Source organism: Lampetra planeri, chromosome 70, assembly GCF_965212315.1.
Source record: "Lampetra planeri chromosome 70, kcLamPlan1.2.h2, whole genome shotgun sequence".
Classification (NCBI taxonomy): domain Eukaryota; kingdom Metazoa; phylum Chordata; class Hyperoartia; order Petromyzontiformes; family Petromyzontidae; genus Lampetra; species Lampetra planeri.
The window spans coordinates 812,909-833,319 of NC_136175.1; the positions used below are offsets into that span (position 1 = coordinate 812,909).

Consider the following 20,411-nt stretch of genomic DNA (forward strand, 5'->3'; position numbering starts at 1 on the left):
AACACAGTGGGCGGGGCTACGTGTGTGCACGGGGGGGGTGCTCTCAACGACGTCCGCACCAGGCAGCCCGGGGCCCCACCCCTCAGCGGGGGTGAAGTATAAAGGCGGATGTGTCAGAGGGCTCGGGGCAGAATGTTTAAGTAAACTCTTGAAGACCGAAGACTGCCTAGCTAGAGCCCTGGACTCCCCTGGGACGCCGCCCTTGTCAGGGCCGCGCAGGACCGAGCCAGCTGCGTGGTCCCGTGAACCAGAGCCAGGGCTCTGGGACTCCGGGTACCGTAGCCCGACTGACCAGTGTCGGGCCAGACAGCCTCCCCTAGCCCAGTAATTGGAGGATTAGGAGGCAGGCTAGGGGTAGCTAGCCGTGTGTTCCCAGCTATCCGGGTGAGGGGGCCGATACCCCCTCCAGTACTGTATGTCCCCAGTGACTGTTGTGAAATAAATACGTGTGCCTCTCCTCCGGTGTGCACGCGTCCTCAACGGTACTACACTCACGCACCACATATCTCCCGTGTAAAATTGTCAGGAACTGGCTAAACAGGACCACCCATGTAAACAATCAAATCAATTCAACACTTAATCTGTATGTATCTCTATTGATCTTTGTGGGCTCTATGCATATCTATGAGTCTCGGTGTATCTTTATGAGACTCAATGCATCCCTATGAGTCTCTGAATCTCTACGGAAAATATCCAAGAAACTGGATAAACGGGATCATTCGTAAAAACGGATCTCTCTGGAAGGCGAGAGATGCACCACGTGGTTTCCCTGGGCCCTTGCTGCTCTACCCAGCAGTCTGGTGGCTGAACACAGCAAGGGTGAAAATCAATCTATACTGTATCGTACTGAACATCATTCTGACAGACAAAGAAATGCTTGCTGTGCTTTTGTGATATGAAACAGCTTCTCACGTATATTGTGATGTCATTGCAGATCTCAATCGCGACCGCATTTCATCCCGAACGTCCTGATGCTCTCTACCACACGTGCGGAGGCGTCCTCCTCAACAGTGATTGGGTGCTGACTGCTGCCCATTGCATAGAGTGAGTGACCCATTCACTGCAGAGACCACACATTACGGCCTATGTTTTTCAATTGTGATCCTGTGACGCTAAGACGTCAGTCACGTCTAACACCTTGAAAAATCTCAGCCCAGTGACAAATATAAATTACTGATCCAAGAAAGATGGACTGCATCGTGGCTGGTCCGTTTCCAGCACCATTCACTGATTTTTCTCACCACGGCAAAGTACGGTGCAGGGAAATTGGCAGCGTGGCACATGCGAGGATACGTAAGGGTACAACAAAGCAACGTGGAAGCTTTTTTAGGGATTTGAGCAGTTTTACTCTTTGCTTGCATAGCTCTGCTTAAAACTATGGTAAACTCAGCCATACCATGACATTAAAGAGTTTACCTACGCAACACCAATTTATTCATATATAAGACAGCTTAACGGTGGTGAGATGTTACCTTCCTCGCCTGGTATACAAGAGGTCGTGGGTTCGATCCGAACCCTGAACCCTGTATATTTGGAGTTTCATGTTATCGCGTGGATTTTTCTAAGGGTCCTCCGGTTTTACCCTCCACATTTAGAAACATACCCAGAAAGTATTTGGCTGCTATGAAGTTCCACACAATAAGCCACTTCTTTGAGCTATCATTTGTGGCCATGTCCCTTCTGAAAAAAAGCTATATGGCTAAGTGGGCATTACGTGGTAGAATAGAAAATAGTTTAGTTTGACTTTCCACACTCCTGGTCATCCAGATGATAAATGCAGTGAAGTTGTCTCAGATTACATTCCACATACAACCAACACAGACTCAGCATAGCTGCATAGTGCATTATCTTCACAACAATTCAGATTGGAGAACAGCACTGTGGCCTCATGCTGGCTATCGCTCTGAGGAGGGATGAGAGGCCTAGGCTGGATCATTTCTCCTGCCCACAACCTTTGGTTCCCCAAAATGCTACTCTAAGAGTCAACTCGAGTCTCTACCACTGCCTCGACCTGGATAAGAAACTTGCACAGGGTAAAATCCCACTGCCATCATCCATGTGGAAATAATATTCATTACGTTTTAAAAGTTATTAATTTAATGAGATTTTAAAAAATGCGCGAGAGACCTGCACTTACAGCTGGGTTCACTGTTCAGCTCACTCCTGCTGATGGTGGTTGGTGTTGGACGAGCTGGGAGAAGTTTATGCTTAGTGGCTCTGCACTGAACTGCCTCCAGAGCTTTTATCCACCAAGCCTCTGCCATGTATCTCCTCCAGACCCGTCTTCTCGCATGTTTATGTAGTGGGTACAAACTTGTAGGAGACTTCCTCTTGGAGGCAACACGTTTATCTTTCTTATATATAAAAGTCTCCGCGTGCTCGCGCTTGCGGGGGATTTGGCTCTCGGAAGGTGGGGTTTAAGACCGAAATATTTTGCCAGCCGGCACGCCCTAAGCCCCGTGGTGGGAATAGGCTATTCCGTTTTCCCATCCCTAAACTTTAAAGTAGTTTAATTTACACATTTGTGCCGTTTCTATTATTCATTATTTACTTATTGCGCGACATCGACCGTACCAACTGACGACAATTCCGTGGGTGGGACAGACCCTACCAAGTGCTGCGCGTTCACTCGAGCTCACGGGGACATTTTCTTTTACGCGTTTAAAGCCAACACATACACACATGACGCTGCGGATATTTCTTCACAGTGTCATGTCCTCTTCGCCCCCCCCCCCCCCAACACGATGTGTCCAGTTTATACTACAGACTCCCTAGATAATAATCTTTTACTGCTTACATACCATTATTCTTGCACGGCAGTGGGATGCTGGGGGGGGGGGGAGGATAGCGGCCCAGCCCATAGCCTGCCAACGTGCCAACTCCGCCGCTTCGCCAATGTAGGCCAGGAGGGGGGCTACGCATGACACAACGCCTCAACATGCCTTTGGTAAGTACAAATTTCCAAGCTTCTTACGCTAACAACTCAAGCCCATTGTTTACTACTGTTAAACACATTAGTTGACAAACATTACAATAATAATGTTTGTGTGCTGATTAAAACTCAGCTTCATTGTTCAGCATTATGAAACAAGTTCACAGATGTTACAATAATTATGTTTTTGTGACGATAACAACTCAGGTTCATTGTTTACCATTATGAAACAAGTTGACATGTTACAATAATTATGTTTGTGTACACAAAACTCTTTTTGGATTTTTGGGTTGCTCAATTTCTCCTTTTTTTGCTGCGCTTTTATAACGCTGCCACAGTCTACTGCCGGTCTGTGATTTATGCTTATTTCTTCAATGCATTTCTATTGTTTCCATCGCTCACGTCACGCTATTTACTCATACGTAGTACTGCGATACTGATAGCCGTGCCATCATCGGGGATTGCTGTGCCCGTCAATGTGTGTGTGTGAGTCCATGTGTGTGTCTTTGAGTCCATATGTGTGTGCGTGTAGAGCCATGCGTGTCTTTCACTCCATTTGGGTGTCTTTTTCGAACGGACAACGTCAAAGTGTTTATGTGTGTGTGTTTGTCCATGTGTGTGTGTCAGTCGATCTGTGTGCGTGTACGTCGATGTGTATGTCAGTCCATATGTGTGTGTGTTAGTCCACATGTGTGTGTAAGTCTATACATGTGTGTGTCACTCGATGTGTGTGTGTAAGTTAATGCGTCTGTGTGTGAGTCCATATGTGTGTTAATCCATGGCTGTGTATCTAAAGTAGATATCTGTGTGTCACAGTCCATATGTGTATGTGTGTGTAGGGCTATGTGTGTGTCAGTCTATGTATGTGTAAGTTCATGTGTGTGTGTCTTATTCCATATGTGTGTGTGTGAGTACATATGTGTGTTTACGTCAATGTGTGTTTTAGTCCACGTATTGCTGTGTGCGAGTCGGTGTGTGTGAGTCGCTGTATGTGTGTACATCCATATATGTGAGTGCAACTCCATGTGTGTATATCTCAAGTGGATGTCTGTGTGACAGTCCACATGTGTATGTGTGTGTACGGCAATGTGTGTGGCACTCTATGTATGTGTGTGTGTCGCTGTATGTGTGTACGTCGATATGTGTGTGTTACTCCATGTGTGCGTATCTCAAGTACATGTCTATGTGTGTGTGAGTCCATATGTGTGTGTGTCTGTAAGTCGATGTGTTTGTGTGTGTCAGTCCATATGTGTGTGTGTCTCAGTCCATGTGCGTGTGTGTTAGTCTCTGTGTGTGCATGCCTCCATGTTAGTCAGTGTAACTCCATTTCTTTGCGTGTCTGTAGGTCCATGGGTGCATCTTAGTCCATGCATGTGCTTTATTGACCTGCTCAAGGCCTATGATACCATCAGTAGGCCTGGCCTCTGGGTTGCTCTTCGTGCTTTCCGAGTCCCGAACCCACTCATCACCATCCTTAAGGACCTTCATGATGGTGAGCGGGCTCGCGTCTTAACTACGTGGCCGTGAGTCAGAGCCATTCCCTTTACACCTTGGGGTGCAACAGGGATGTCCTCTGGCTCCCACATTGGACCACGTAGTTCGTCGAGCCTTCAATGCCTGTACCGGAAGAATTCCCATCTGCTACAGATACAATGGGAGGCTGATCGATGCCCGGGTGCGGTCAAGGGATGGCTCCCTATTGCTCAACCACGTTATGTATGCCGATGATCTGCTAATGGCTGCTCACTCGGAGGAGGAGTTCCAGGTGCTGCTGCTGAACCTGGAGCTTGCCACCAACAGGTGGGGCCTTACCATCAGCCCAACCAAAGCTAAGCACCTGCCTGGCTATTTTGTACCATCAGACACTCCACCCCCACAACTCCCAATTGGTGATGGGCCAGTTGTGGACACAGTGGAGAGTTTCCCTGGGCAGTGTGCTAATGACCGGCTCCGGTTTAACAGCAGAGGTCTTACTCCGAATCAGTCGAGCTGCAGTATCTTTTCATTGGCTGCGTAACGCTGTGTGGAAGCTACCTGGTCTATCACTCCGTACGAAGCTTCAGGTGTTCTTGGCCACGGTCATTCCCTCCCTTCTCTACGCTTGCGAAACTTGGACCCCCCTAATGGAACATCTTGGCCGGTTAGAAACATTTAGGCTGGCCTGCCTATGATCCATCCTGGCTTTAACCAGGCTGCATTGTGTGAGGAGCTCACAAATCCTTGAAAGATGTGGACAAAGTCCCATCGGTGACCTCCGGCAGGCAAGGCTGCGTTGCCTGAATCATGTAGCACGCATGGCCAGCCACCGCATGCCTAAACAGCTTTTGTTCCACCGGATCGAGGGGGCTAAATGGGTGCGCCACGGGCTGGAGAAGACATGGAGTTATGTGCTACAGGAAGGCTTGGAGCTGAGTCCACTTGCGGATGACTGGTACCAGCCGTGTCAACATCGGCCACTGTGGAGGAGGCTCCTGAAAGATGCTACTGGCCAGTTGGAGGCAGTCACCCTCCAACAACAATGGAGGGCGGAGGAGCGACGCTCACAACAACGAGCAGAGCGCCGGGTGGCTAAAGCACAGAAAGTTGCCACAGTAGGGGCCACAGGTGCTGCATCAGCCAGTCGTCTCAGTCGACCTGTGCCATCTGGGTTTGCCCCGTGACCTCTTGCCAGCGGGCGTTCCACACTTCACATGGCCTCAAGGTGCACATAGCCTGGCACAAGCGTTGTTGTGACGTCACCGCCACTTAGTGGCGAATGGCGATTGTTGTTCAGTCTATGTATGTATGTACGAGTCCATTTGTGCGTGTAACTCTATTTTTGTGTATCAGTGGATTTGCGTGTGTAACTACATGTGTCTGCCTTTTTCACCCGGGCAACGCCGGGTACTAACCGCTAGTTTATAAATAAAAGTCTCCGTGCGTGCGCGCTTGCGGGGGATTTGGCTCTCGGACGGAGGGGTTTAAGACCGAAATAATTTGCCAGCCGGCACTCCCTAAGCCCCGTGGTGGGAATAGGCTATTGCGTTTTCACGTCCGTAAATTTTAAATTCGTTTAATTAACAAATTAGTGGCATTCTTATTTTAATTATTTACTTATTGCGCGACATCCACCGTACCAACTCACGACAATTGCCTCGGGCGGGCGGACCCTGCCAAATGATGCGCGTTCGCTCCAGCTCACGGGGGACATTTTATTTTAGGCGTTTAAAATGGAATAAATATGCACATCACGCTGCCGATTTCTCTTCACAGTGTGATGTCCTCTCCCCCCCAACCCCAATGCGTGCAGTCACTGCTATTAAGTCCTTAGATGTTAATTTAATATTATAAAAGTGCTTACATAGTACTGTATTATTCTGCCTCGGGCGGGGGGATGGTGGGGGGGGGTGGTGGTAGCGGCCCAGCCCGCAGCCTGGCAATGTCTCACCTCCTCCGGCTTGCCAATCTAGGCGAGGCCGCGGGCTCTGCACGGGATGAGACGTCACCACGCTAATTTAAAGTACAATTTTATTGCATATTTCGCTAATAATTGAAGGTTTATTGTTTACTATTATTAAGCAAATAAGTTTACAAATATTGCAATGATAATGTTTGTCTGCATGTGAGTCGATGGGTTTCTGTGTGTGGCTCCATGTCTGTGTGTAAGTCCATGTGTGTGTCTGTCTTTTCTCAAACGGACAACGCCCCATGTGTGTGTACGTACAAGTGTTTGTGTGTGTGTTAGTCCATTTGTGTGCGTATCAGTCGCTGTGTGTGTGTTAGTCCACATGTGTGTAAGTCCATACGTGTGTGTTTTACTTGATGTGTGTGTGTCTTAAGTAAATGCGTGTGTGAGTCGATGTGTGTGCATGGCTCCATCTGAGTGTGCAAGGCAATGTGCGTTTGTGTGTCTATGTGTGTCAGTCGATGTGTGTGTGTTAATCCATGTGTGTGTATCTAAAAGTAGATGTCTGTGTGTCACAGTCCATATGTCTATGTGTGTATAGGCCAATGTGTGTGTCAGTCTATGTATGTGTGTGTAAGTCCATGTGTGTGTGTCTTAGTCGATATGTGTGTGTAAGTACATGTGTGTTTACGTCAATGTGTGTGTGAGTCCACGTATGTCTGTGTGTGAGTCGCTGTATGTGTGTACATCGATATATGTGTGTGTATCTCCATGTGTGTGTAGCGGTTAGCGCTGCGCTATGAACCTGGCGACCTGGGTTCGATTCCCGCTCACGGCTAACACCAGTGACGATTATCTGAACCGGTCCTGGGCCTCCCCTAGGTCGACTCAGCCTTAAATGAGTACCTGGTGCGGTGTAAACATCGCCACTGGGGAGACAAAGGCGGTCGGGCGTGGTGCTGGCCACCTACCCCCTCGTGTACCGTTCCGGCCTTTATAGGTGCTCGCTAACAGCACTTGCCCCTACTGTCTGTTAAGGCAATACGGGTGATCTTTGTCTTTGTATCTAAAGTGCATATCTATGCGTGTGTGAGTCCATATGTATGTGTGTAGTGACATAAGAAGGGAGGGGCTGCTGGGGGCTCTGGGTCCGTGGGCGGGCCAGGCGCTTAATCCCCTGGGCGCCAGACGCTGGGTTCCCAGGGGGTCCAGACGCTTAAGCCTCTGGGCGCCGCCAACCGGCGGGGGGCTGTGTGTGCTCTGTGGGATGTCTGGTGGCGCACACGGCCCCACCCCTCGTTGAACCAGGCATAAAAGGAGAGCTCCCTGGACGATCGGGGCCCAGTTGTAACTCAAGACCCAAGACCCACGACCAGCCATCTGAAGACCCTGGGATGCTGTGAGAGCCAGCGCTGGGACTCTGGAACTCCCGACTTTACGACCTTGTGAGGGCGAGTCCAGAGCGTAGCCAGAGTAGAGTATCTAGGCTGTGTACCTAGGCTGTAACAGAGTATCAGGACTGTTGGAGTACTGTTGGAGTGTTGTGGTGTAATAAAGAAGTTACCTCTACAAGTGTTTCCGGAACCCGTTACATTTGGCGTCAGAAGTGGCAATGGAGACAAGAAGTAAGCCACGTACCTTCAGTCCTGACGGCGATGTCGAGGAACAAGCAGCGATGGGGCGGCCAACGCCGGCCGACAGCGACGCTGCACCGCCGGCCGACAACAACGCCGCACCGCCGGCTGAGCAGCTGTCTGCTCCGCTGACCGTCCCCTCTCCAGCGTCGGGAGCAGGGATGGAGGAGGCGCTGCTTCGCCTCGCAGAGCTGCTCTGCGCCACCGCCTCCCTCCTGGGCGAGATGCAGTGCTCGCGGGCGATGGCGGGAGGGAGAGAGGAGGCGCGGCGCTCACCCGAGCCCGCCGCCGCCGCCACCACAAACATGGTGGACGCCGCCGCCATTCCCGCCACCGGCGTCCCCCCCACGGATGTGAGGGATACTTCCGGGAATGACATCACTTCCACCGGAGGAGCAGTGACCGCTGGGAGCGACGTCACTTCCTGGCCCAGCGTGGGCCAACCCGGAGACGCCGCGTCATCAGCGCTGCGTCCCTCACCGCCGGGTGACAGCTGTTTGCAACCTAGCATACCACGTCATCAGCGCTGCGACCGGACAGTGAGGGCGCCATTCTTACTGTAACCAGCGCCGGGGCCGGCACATCGACCGACACGCAGGTCGCCGCCTTTGCTGCTCTGGCCAAAGGTTGGAGGTCGGGAGACCAGGCCCCTGACACTTCGTACATTTACGCGCTCTGGATTAGTGATTTTTGTGTTGATATTCTCTTCGTTGTCGTCGGGGAGTCGTGATTGTTGTTGGGTAAACTGTGTGGAGCTTCGCTCGTGAGTGTTGTGAATGTGTGTGCGAAACTTTGCTTGTGATTGTTAACAATGTATGGTTTGTATTGAGCTTTGTTCGTGATTGTTAATGTATAGCTTGTGCTGTCATTGTTAACGATGTATATACTGTATGGGGCATTTATCTTGAGATGATGACATACTGCCAAGGATTTGGAATTGTCAGGCTGGCTCTCAAATATCTTGGGGTGCAGATCCTGACCAGGATAGCCCAGTGGGTGTTGCGTGTCTAACACGAGAGTTGTGGTCCCGTCATGCTATGGCTGACGGCTTGACCTGACAGCCCGGAGATAGAGACACTCCGTGGCATGTCTAGCCTAGTGGGCTGTGCGCTCACATGGCTCGGAGAGTGTGGTCCCGTCATGGAGTAGCTGACGGCTTGACCTGACGGCCCGGAGGTTGAGACCCTCCGTGGTGCGTCTGGAGCAGTAGGCTCGCCCTGACGGCCCGGAGATTGAAACACTCCGAGGCGCGTTGAAACAGTGGGCTGGAGATTCGTGGTGTTCAGGTGTAGTTGTCCCGTTACGTTGGGACTGTATCCCTCAGTTGTTAGGGTGCATGTTGTGCAGGGAGTGAACGATGGGTCGTCTCAGATCGGTCGGTACAGCTATATGCTGCGATGCGAGTCTTGGAGAGAGATTGGGTCTCAGATCGGTCGGTACAGCTATATGCTGCGATGCGAGTCTTGGAGAGAGGTTGGTTCTCAGATCGGTCGGTACAGCTATATGCTACGATGCGAGTCTTGGAGAGAGATTGGGTCTCAGCTCGGTCGGTACAGCTATATGCTGCGATGCGAGTCTTGGAGAGAGGTTGGTTCTCAGATCGGTCGGTACAGCTATATGCTGCGATGCGAGTCTTGGAGAGAGGTTGGTTCTCAGATCGGTCGGTACAGCTATATGCTGCGATGCGAGTCTTGGAGAGAGATTGGGTCTCAGCTCGGTCGGTATAGCTATATGCTGCGATGCGAGTCTTGGAGAGAGACTGGGTTGAAGCCCCCCGATATGGCCGACGCGTGCTACTGGTTGTGATGCCGCGTCAGAAAGGCGGTGGGGTGGTAACACGGAAATTCCCCCCCGATATGGCCGACGTGTGCAGTTTTAGGATGGAGGCGCCACGTTGGAAAGGCGGGGGGTGCTAACGGTTGACATGTAATGTCGGTGGTGGTCCTCATTGAGGGCTGCTGGGACGCAAGCACGGGATGCCTTGGAGATGCGGTTCGCGCATGCGGCCACCATTTATGGACACGAGCAGGCAGATTTATTTTGTTTGTGTCATGTAAATTTTATATATATATTTGAAAAATGTAGATACTGGAGCAGCCCTGAAGTGCGACTTCTTTGCCCAGTACATGGGTCGGCCCTGAAGTACGACTTCTCGACCCGGGATGTAGACAGACGTCCGGATAAGTGTGTGTAGAGGGGTGCTAGACATGTTGGTCTTCGCCTTCTCACCACCTGACGGATGGGAGGGTGGCAGGGTGGTATGGATCCCTGCAATCCATGCGGTGGTTGTGCATCCAACGCGTCGGAATCTGTATATTTGTTGTTGTTAATTCCCCGTTTTCTATGCGGATCCCGAGGAGGGCTAGGTGTGCCGCGGGTCGTTTGTTCAGGTGTCATTGCTTCACCTTTTTGTTGATTGATGCTTGTATATAGTGTAGAGTTGTACAGGTTGGTTATGGTATTTATGGTTGCTTTCTTGTTCTCTTTTCTTTTCCTGTTGAGGCTCGCATATTTTTTTCTTCTCTCTCTCCCTTTCGTTAATTTAAACTTTCTAATTATTGACAGCCGGGACGGCTGGAGGCTACATAGAGGGGGGTAATGTAGTGACATAAGAAGGGAGGGGCTGCTGGGGGCTCTGGGTCCCTGGGCGGGCCAGGCGCTTAATCCCCTGGGCGCCAGGCGCTGGGTTCCCAGGGGGTCCAGACGCTTAAGCCTCTGGGCGCCGCCAACCGGCGGGGGGCTGTGTGTGCTCTGTGGGATGTCTTGTGGCGCACACGGCCCCACCCCTCGTTGAACCAGGCATAAAAGGAGAGCTTCCTGGACGATCGGGGCCCAGTTGTAACTCAAGACCCAAGACCCACGACCAGCCATCTGAAGACCCTGGGATGCTGTGAGAGCCAGCGCTGGGACTCTGGAACTCCCGACTTTACGACCTTGTGAGGGCGAGTCCAGAGCGTAGCCAGAGTAGAGTATCTAGGCTGTGTACCTAGGCTGTAACAGAGTATCAGGACTGTTGGAGTACTGTTGGAGTGTTGTGGTGTAATAAAGAAGTTACCTCTACAAGTGTCTCCGGAACCCGTTACATGTGTGTGTAAGTCCATGTGTTTGTGTGTGTGAGTCGATATGTCTGTGTGTGTCAATCCATGGGCGTCTGTGTTAGTCGCTTTGTGTGCATGGCTCATTGTCAGTCATTGTAAGTCCATTTCTTTGCATGTCTGTAGGTCCATGTGTGCGTGTGAGTGAATGTATGTGCTTTATTGACCTGCTCAAGGCCGATGATACCATCAGTAGGCCTGGCCTCTCGGTTGTTTTTCATGCTTTCGGAGTCCCTCAAACTTTGCTCACGATCCTTAAGGACCTTCATGATGGTGAGCGGCCCCGCGTCAAACTACGTGGTCGTCAGTCAGAGCCATTTCCTCTACACCTTCGGGTGTGACAGGGATGTCTTCTGGCTCCACATTATTTAACATATCTTTTGAGCACGTAGTTCGTGAAGCCTTCAATGGCTGTACCCGAGGAATTACCATATGGTATAGATACAATGGGAGGCTGATCGATGCCCGGGTGCGGTCAAGGGATGCCTCCCTATTGCTCAACCATATTATGTATGCCGATGCTCTGGTGGTTGCTGCTCACAGCTGCTCAACCTGGAGCTTGCCACTAAGAGGTGGGGCCTTACCATCAGCCCCACCAAAACTAAGCACCTGCCTGGGTATTTTGTACCATCGAACAATCCACCCCCACAACTCACAATTGGTGATGCGGCAGTTGTGGAGAGATTGCCGAGATTCCCATACCTGGCCAGTGTGCTCATGACCGGCTCCGGTTTAACAGCAGAGGTCTCACTCAAAATCAGTCGAGCGCCATTATCTTTTCATCGGCTGCGTTACACTGTGTGGAAGCTACCTGTTCTCTCGCTCCGCATGAAGCTCCAGGTCTTCTCGGCCACGGTAATTCCCTCCCTTCTCTACGCTTGCGAAACGTGCACCCCCCTAATGGAACATCTTCGCCGGTTAGAAACATTTAGGCTGGCCTGCTAACGATCCATCCTGGATTTAACCATATGTGTGTGTGTGCGTCTAAGTCGATGTGTTTCTATGTGTGTGGGTCAATGTCTGTATGTAAGTTCATGTGTGTATCTGCCTTTTTCGCCTGAGCAACGCCGGGTACTTACCGCTAGTTAACAATAAATGCAATAACAGTTGTCCCGGGTATGGCCCTTTCCACTCGATATCCGGCCAGCGTGTCTGATACCCCCATGGGCTTCAGTTTTTCGGGTGGGCGACAACTGCCGGTTTCTTTGAGAGAACCGGCTTTTATGCCCGAGTCGGGGCTCACTCCGCCCCTAGCCGGGGTCCACCCCTCCGGTCACGAGATACCCAGGGGGGGTTACCTTGGCTTAACTGCAATTCAACCTACATGCTAACTTTCACGTAGTGCTTTAATAATGGCGCTACATTTAAATAATTCTGCTAAGATTTGGTTGAAACGAGCTGCTGATTCAGTCGTGCATCAAAAGATTGGCCAACCAGTCGAGCAAAAATTCTCTCATGTTCAGGAAACTCCCTTCATCCACCAGCTCACACAGAGAGAAGGCACAGCCATACAGTTTATCACAACAGTGAATAAGATTCAAGTGCACCCGTGATACACTGCATCTGAATACACACTTCTAAAATGGTCCTGATACATCGGGATGTTTGGCTAACCTGGAGGGAACCATGCAGACAAATTCCGAAAGAGAACACCAGTCGCCATCCATCACTATGTGGTGGTGATGATACCACGTGCTTGTGCCAGAGTAGGGGCACTCTCACTAGAAGGTCACGGGTCAACCCTACAGGAGGTGTCATAAATAACTGACTGAGATGACTGACAGATGCACTGCCTGTGCTCCCGACTGTATCAACCAGTAGTATTCTCTGCCTGCATTGTTGTTGCTGGGTGACTGCCTCAAACTTATTGTTAGCATCTTCTGTGTGCCTCCTTAAAAGAGGCCGATCTTGACATTTCTGGCACCAGTTGTTGACAAGTCAACTCAGTAAAGTCACGTAGAAGGGAAGTAATAAAATAATAAAAAATAAAACATAATAAAACAATTCTCACGACGTTTCGGCCACAACGCAAGCAGCCGTCCTCAGGCGAAGAATGAGATATTATCAAGCTAGGAGCTTATATAGGTGTAGCGAGGAGGAGCGCCTTAACAAAATAATGTGCATATGAAGAGGAATTTAGCATCTATGGCAGTATATAGTACTGTATATGCTAAGAGAATAAAGTTTAGATGGAAGTATATTATATACTTCTTACGACGAAGAATTGTAATTTATTATTTGTTGTTAGTAACTCAGCTTATTGTAGAGTATAGTAAGTATCAGTTTATATTTTAGTTTTTTATGTAGTTTTTTACTTTGGTTTTCTACATGGTTGTTTGGTAAATGCAGCTACATATCATTAACATTCCTTTCGTTTATTAACGCTGTTCCTTGCGCCCCCCCGTGGTGCTGTTGATCCTGCATAATGCATGGGCATAATGGGACTTTGAAACCCCTCCGCCCACCTCCTACGCATTGCCCATTGGTATGCTAAATTCCTCTTCATATGCACATTCTTTTGTTAAGGCGCTCCTCCTCGCTACACCTATATAAGCTCCTAGCTTGATAATATCTCATTCTTCGCCTGAGGACGGCTGCTTGCGTTGTGGCCAAAACGTCGTGAGAATTGTTTTATTATGTTTTATTTTTATTATTTTATTACTTCCCTTCTACGTGACTTTACCGAAAGAACCAAGAAGATGAATCCCTGCAGTCACGAAAGCTTTAAATCGAAAGTCAACTCAGCTTCAGATCCTCCAGTACCATATCAGTTCATGTCCTTTCCAGCCCAACTGTGCCCATTTATCCCCCTCTGCCCGGCCAAACAGAAGCAGCTTGGGCATGTGGTGGCTGGGCATGCGGGCTACATGACCCCACCAACGCAGCCTTATCCTCTGGAGGAGCTCACTGATGTAACTGTGCCCAGATATCTCAAGGATATGTGAGCTTCTCAAACAATCTAGTCTGATTAAAGCCTAAATTTATAGGCCAGTGCAGATTTTCCTTTGAAGGGATTCAAATTTCATTAGCATAGAGAAGGGAGGGCATAATCTTGACTTAAAGCTTTCGTGACTGCAGGAATTCATACTCTTTGGGTCTTGGTAAAGACGATTGCTTTCGTTGCGATCGAAACGTCGTGATTTTCTTCTTCTTTTTTCTTCTATCTACGTGACTTTTCCGAAAGACCCAAAGAGTAAGGGAGGGCATAACTGTGGCCTAGAGGACTCAGAGCCCTGCATGGAGTGATTGGCCACATCTCTGCCACTACCCCCACTTGCTACTTTCACCTGTTCAATATTCGTAAAATCCGTCTACCCATGTCGCTCTCTGCTGCTAAACTCCTACTGAACATCTGTGAAAAGAGCTTCATAGCTGGAGTGATCAAGGACAAATAAAGATTATGATTCACTCCCTCGTTTTATTGCAATTCTCTTTTCCTCGGCCTTCATGCCTACACCTTCACTCCTCTCCAACAGTTACAAAATGCCGCATCCTGTATAATTTTAGCCTCCCCGACAATTCCCACATTTCTGCTCTACTTTGCCAACTCAACTGGCTCCCTGTCTACTGTCACCATCTATTTAAATTTCTCACTCTAGTTTATAAACCCCTCCATTGTCTTGCCCCACGTTATCTTGCTTGCCTCATATCTTACGATGTCCTATCCCTCCCTCTATGCTTCCAATCTCGACTATCCCCCTCTGTCTCTCTCACCCTCCTCCCAGTTACACACTCATACCTTTCCCTTCTTCATACCCTTCACTGGAACCAACTGCACATAAAACAATCACATTCACCACCTGCTTCCATTCTTCCATTAATACCCATCTCTTTGTCCTTGCTCATCCTACTGCTAAGCCCTGCCCTCGTCCCCCAACTCCGGCCAGGCCGATTCCAACCCTATCTTTATCACTACCCCAAACACTTCTTAACCTCTCCCCTCTGTCCACCTGTCACCATAACTACACCACTTTCAATAACTCCACTCTTTATTTTAACCACTATCATCTTAGGTACTATTTTATAATTGTTGTAAAGCGCCTTGGTTGAAGGTACTATATATATATATATCAAACAACAATATAGCTACCACACAGCTTTACACAGCTGATGAAAATATAATGCCGTTTGACTGATTCAGAGGGAGACCATCGATGACAATTTTAACTGGTTTAACAATCAGCCTCTCATTGTACTAGATGGAGCTTCCTCTGGTATAGAGATAGAAATCGTCTTAAAATACATGGTTAAATTGTGCAGGGGCCAAAGGATATCTCTGTCGCACCCCAAGGTGAACATAAAATGGTTCTGACTCCGAGCCACGCAGCTATTCCTCGTCATGCCCACCATCATGACGGTCCTTAATTAATATGAGCAAAGGGTTAAAGATCCAGAAAGCATTCAGATTTACTCAGAGCTCTGGCCTTTTGGTGGTATCACAGGCCAAGACCAGGTCATTAAACCTGGAATATAGGTCTGGTGTGGACCAATCAGTTTAAAATACAATGCATATATTATCAGAGTATGTTTTTTGTTTGCATTCTGACCACAAGTATTGTGGTTAATGCGGAAATAATTCCTTGTAAAAGGTTTAAGTTTGGTGTTTTAACATCGCCTGTTTTGTTGCCAGAAAAAAGGGGAAACCCTATTCTCATATTTTGGTACTGGCAAAGGAGGTCCCATGATGACATATAGGTCTTGTTAAATTTCCCTACACCTCTGCTGTAGCAGTTGAATAGAGAAAATGGCATATGTGCAGGACCTTCCCAGATTGAAACTACTTTGGAGCTATTCAAGCCTCTCCTCGTCATGCTTGGTGAGGCCAATACTAGGCTCACACTAATAAGGGAGATGCTCCAGCTGTGGTTGCAATCAGTGAGGTTCTCTTTCTTAAACCTACATCGCATCCTTCCAATCCTATAAAACTCATACTGTGAATCAGACGATTGTAAGAATGTCATATGTGGTACCCTGCCCACAATTGCCACCCTACTTCAGCAGTTTTCTTGCGATGTCATTATTGCACAATGCTTTACTTAGTCTCAGACTTCAGATTGCTATTGGCTCTTCCTCAACAGACGGCACATCAGCCAGCCACTCATATATGGTGTGGTTATTTATTCCAAAATTAGAGGTGACATAGTGCCAGCAGGGTCAAATACACCTTACCCCATGATTTTATCTAAGCTCCCTTCAAGACTTAAAAAAAAAATTATGCACCTGCAAACCTGTTTCTAGGGATTAGAGATCAGATCATCGCTTTTCCCTTAAGGATTTTAATCGACGTGGTACTGACAGTTATGTTTTTCTAGAATTAATTAGCGATACTTAATTGCTTGCTACTAAGGCAGGATCAATCTCCTCAGCAACTCAATATCACCCCACAACCCTGCAGTGCTGCATGGCCCTTCAAACGTCCTTTCTCCGATGTCAGATGTTGTAGGTGGTGAGAGTGGGCTTGTCGTTTTAACTAAGCTATCCGGAAACCTCCCCCCATCAGCCAGGGCTTCTAATGAGTTCTGAAGTGCCTACAAAATGCAGTTACAGACCTAAACTCTCACCCATTTTCCCTCGGCATCATGAGGAAGGGGTAAAAAACAGCCACAGCTGAAAACGATGATGAAATTATTTCTTGCAACTTTTATCAGCAAGCCAAGACCAGGTTATTGTGGGTTTGAGTGGTGTCCCAAGTGGATGCCCACCACCACAAAAATAAAAAGTCGATGATTAGTGGACAGATTAACTTCATAGTAGGTCCTGGTGTGGAGGACATGGGCCTGCATTCGCTTTTCCATCACTATATAGTCCATCACATGTTATTGCTTGGTTCCGGCGTGCATAAATAATATTGTATGGATGTGCCAATGCTCGTACATTGTGTTGGTGAGTAGAGGCCCATGGGCTGCACAGAATTCGAATTGCCTCCCACCATCGTTATTGACCTGGTCTGGCACATGCTTTTCAATCACTCTGGCCATGGTGCCTGCGTCATGACCTACTTTAGAATTAAAGTCACCGAGCAAGATTACTTTATCCTTAGGGGCACTTTAGCCATCACCTGGGATAGAGAGGTAATAGAATGCATCTGACTAATCAGCCTTGACTGTATCCTTCCACTGATATTCGTCTTTGGTGGAGCGTAAGCCAATGCTACCACTATTCCTCACCACCCCTTTATGGGGCGAGGTGAGTCCATTGTAGCCTGAGACTCACAGCTTCTGACAGCTCATCGCCACGCTCCCACACCCCCTTCATTCCCTGTCCCAGTTTCCTGCACTGTGTGATGGACTGTCCATCCCAAATATCAAACACTTACTCTCACACTCTACAGGGGTGAACGTACAAACTCCACACAGAAAGCACAGCTTCCGTCCGGTGTTTCCTAAGCTGCATTGGCTTCAGGTTGCTGAACGAATACATTATAACGTCTCACTCATTACACACAAAGTGCTTGCCATAAATGAACCACAAAACATTGTTGATCTCGTCAAGGAGCATAATCTATCATACAAACTCTGGTCATCCTCGCAGTGGCTTTTGCGAAAATCTAGATTGGAAACCCATTTCTTTATAACTGCTTTTAGTGATTAGTTTGGTGTCATTCCCCCACACCTCCGATTAGAATGGTTGACTACGCAGTCAGAAAGAAGTTCAACATACATACATACAAAGGCATACGTGTGGACACTTTGACACCTGGTCACCACATATCTTACATCGAGATCAATAAACTTACACAAACAGAGGCGTGATTTAAACGCTGTTCTCCAGTGTGATGAATTCATGGTCTCAATGCGATCAACAATGATTGTACAAAACACTATCAAATACATTTTGGATTTTTACTTAATTTCGCTGAATTCCAGGTCTTATAATAAAAAAAAATTGGGTTGACTGTCACGCATCAGACATTTCGGCCACATGGTAGGGCCGGAGTGAATGTGTTTTTTTTCTCAAAACGAAGAACTGTTATGAAGTGAGCGACCGATCCTTGTACCTCATTAATCCTTCTAATCTCCTGCTTCCCTTTATCTCCTACAGCACTAATTATTCTCAGTCCGTGCGTCTTGGAAAACACAATTTGAAAATGATTGAAGAGGGACAACTTCATGTGCAAATCAAGAATATACACGTCCATCCGAGATGGAATACAAACTTTGCAGACTATGGGTACGTATATACATGTATAGCCCATTGGTCAATCCACTGCTGGATAAGGGCTTCATCACACCTATGGCGGGATGTGTAGGTTATATGTGCATACATTACCACGCTGGTCAGCGTGGGTCGATGGAGATGGGGAACATTTAAATTGTTTCCACTTTAAAATTGTTTAAATAGTTGATTCTGTGTTACAGGTAACCACATTCAAAAACATGGTAAAGAACAATCAGTTACAAGTTTCCCGCACATACAAGATTATATAGAGCAATAACCGTGTGTTTTATATTTTATTAAATTAAAAAACAAATGGAGCTGCCATAGTAGTACAATGGTTATCACATTGGTCTTGCAATCCAGAGGCCCCCAGTTTTATTCGATCTCCTGGCATGGCAGTTGGATAAATTAAGACGTTTTTTTATGCTCTCACCTCTACTCACCTAGCAGTAAAATGTACACAGCACAATCGATTGTCAGGTCCTATATGATGACATTAATTGCGGGTATATCCACCTTTCCCCACCCACCATATCTGTGAACCAAATATACTATAGAGCTCCTTCTAGTGCTGGCATGACTAAGACATTGTATGGCTAACCCTTACCTTGTAACTCAGAAATAAGGGCAAATATATCACAAGGTGCCTTTGATTAGGTGCCTTGCAGTGGCTAGAGTCGTATTCACCATGCAACTTGAATGATTCTGAAAGCGATGACTCGTGTATAATTCCTCATGCACTGTTACCGTAAACTCCGCTTCCCCTTCGTCCATTGTCCACTCACCGTGCCCGCACCACCCCATGCAGGTTTGACCTTGCACTCATTGAGCTCAATGAATCTGTGCCGATCACCAACACGACCCAACCTGCTACCCTGCCCTACCCGGAACACATCCTATCCAACAACCCCGAGTGTTTTGCGACCGGCTGGGGACGTCTGTCAAGTAAGGACCAAACAAACAAAGCATTATATTTGGTAACGTCTGTCTTTTCCAGGATCAACAAAGGTCTATCGTGGTGCTCCCTTTGTATAAATAATGCCAGCACAAAGCAATTGCGTACATAAATACATTTCTGTGCTTATGATATAAACCTATATTTACCTGAATCTTCTGTCCTCAATTTACAAAGGAAACTGCAATTTAATTTCATTATTATCCTACATAACCACATGGCATTAATACTTCTATTAAAGGGAACTTACATGAAATGCCTAAATTTCCAAAATCATCAAGCACACTTTTTTAACTCTTTGCAGTTCCTCAATTTAAAATGTTGTTCATCCTTATAAATACCTCTGTATCTGACTTGATTCCCACATAAAATGTGGTTTTCACATTCGTGAAAACAAAGACTCTGAGAGTGCATAATTTCATCAGCATTAGTTCCACACAATCAAAACTCTGGAACATTGTCGACATTCAGTGTCTTATCAGCAGTAATGCTTGCTTAAACCAATGCTGGTAAAATTATACATTGCAAGAAGGACGTGTGGCTGATGAGATGTATAAAAAAACACGAATACATTTTATATGTGTGGAGGGAGGCATATTGTCTGCTGATCTAAAATATTGTTTAAATACATTTGTTATTCACGCTATTATTATGAAACGAGGATATCATGAAGGTGCTGTTTTAAGATAGTCTGCAGTAGTTTCACAGTAGGGGCCACGGTGCTATGTGTAATGCCAATTGAGCAATTTTCAGCTATTTTTCGTTTAAACAGGACCCTGCGGGGTGGGCTGGTAGGAACGAATAACCAAAGAATATAAACATAATGTATTAGCCAGGAAAGCCCCACTGAGTCTAAAGGTTTTTGTAGGGTCCTGCCAAGTGTTTGCAGTAGGGGGCGATGTTGCTACACCTAATCGGACGATACGAAGGGAGAGTGTGAGGCCTAGTTCTAGGCTTTAGGCCTAACTGTAGGCGTTAGGCCGCTGTGAGTTAATTTTTAATTTAAATGTTTTAATTATTTATGTAAAAGCTTTAAATGTAAATGTTTCTATTTAAAAACATCAGGGAATGTAACATTGTTAAACATGAACTCCCTTTCACACACGCGGGGGTACGATACGAAGGGAGCGTTTGAGGCCTAGTTCTAGGCTTTAGGCCTAGCTGTAGGCTTTAGGCCGCCGTGAGTTAATTTTTAATTTAAATGGTTTATTTTGTATGTAAAAGTTTTAAATTTAAATGTTTCTATTTAAAA

At 47.4% G+C, this 20,411-nt stretch overlaps 1 protein-coding gene across 1 annotated transcript in view; it reads left to right on the forward strand.

Moving 5' to 3' along the window:
* The window catches only part of LOC144737502 (elastase-1-like), a 51,057-nt gene that overhangs the window by 13,420 nt on the left and 17,226 nt on the right, over window positions 1–20,411 (forward strand). Inside the window, exons 3-5 of the mRNA XM_078620220.1 lie at window positions 935–1,044; window positions 18,088–18,216; window positions 19,013–19,149. Of these exons, the coding sequence (XP_078476346.1) occupies window positions 935–1,044; window positions 18,088–18,216; window positions 19,013–19,149 (376 nt within the window). The remainder of the gene's footprint in view (window positions 1–934; window positions 1,045–18,087; window positions 18,217–19,012; window positions 19,150–20,411) is intronic.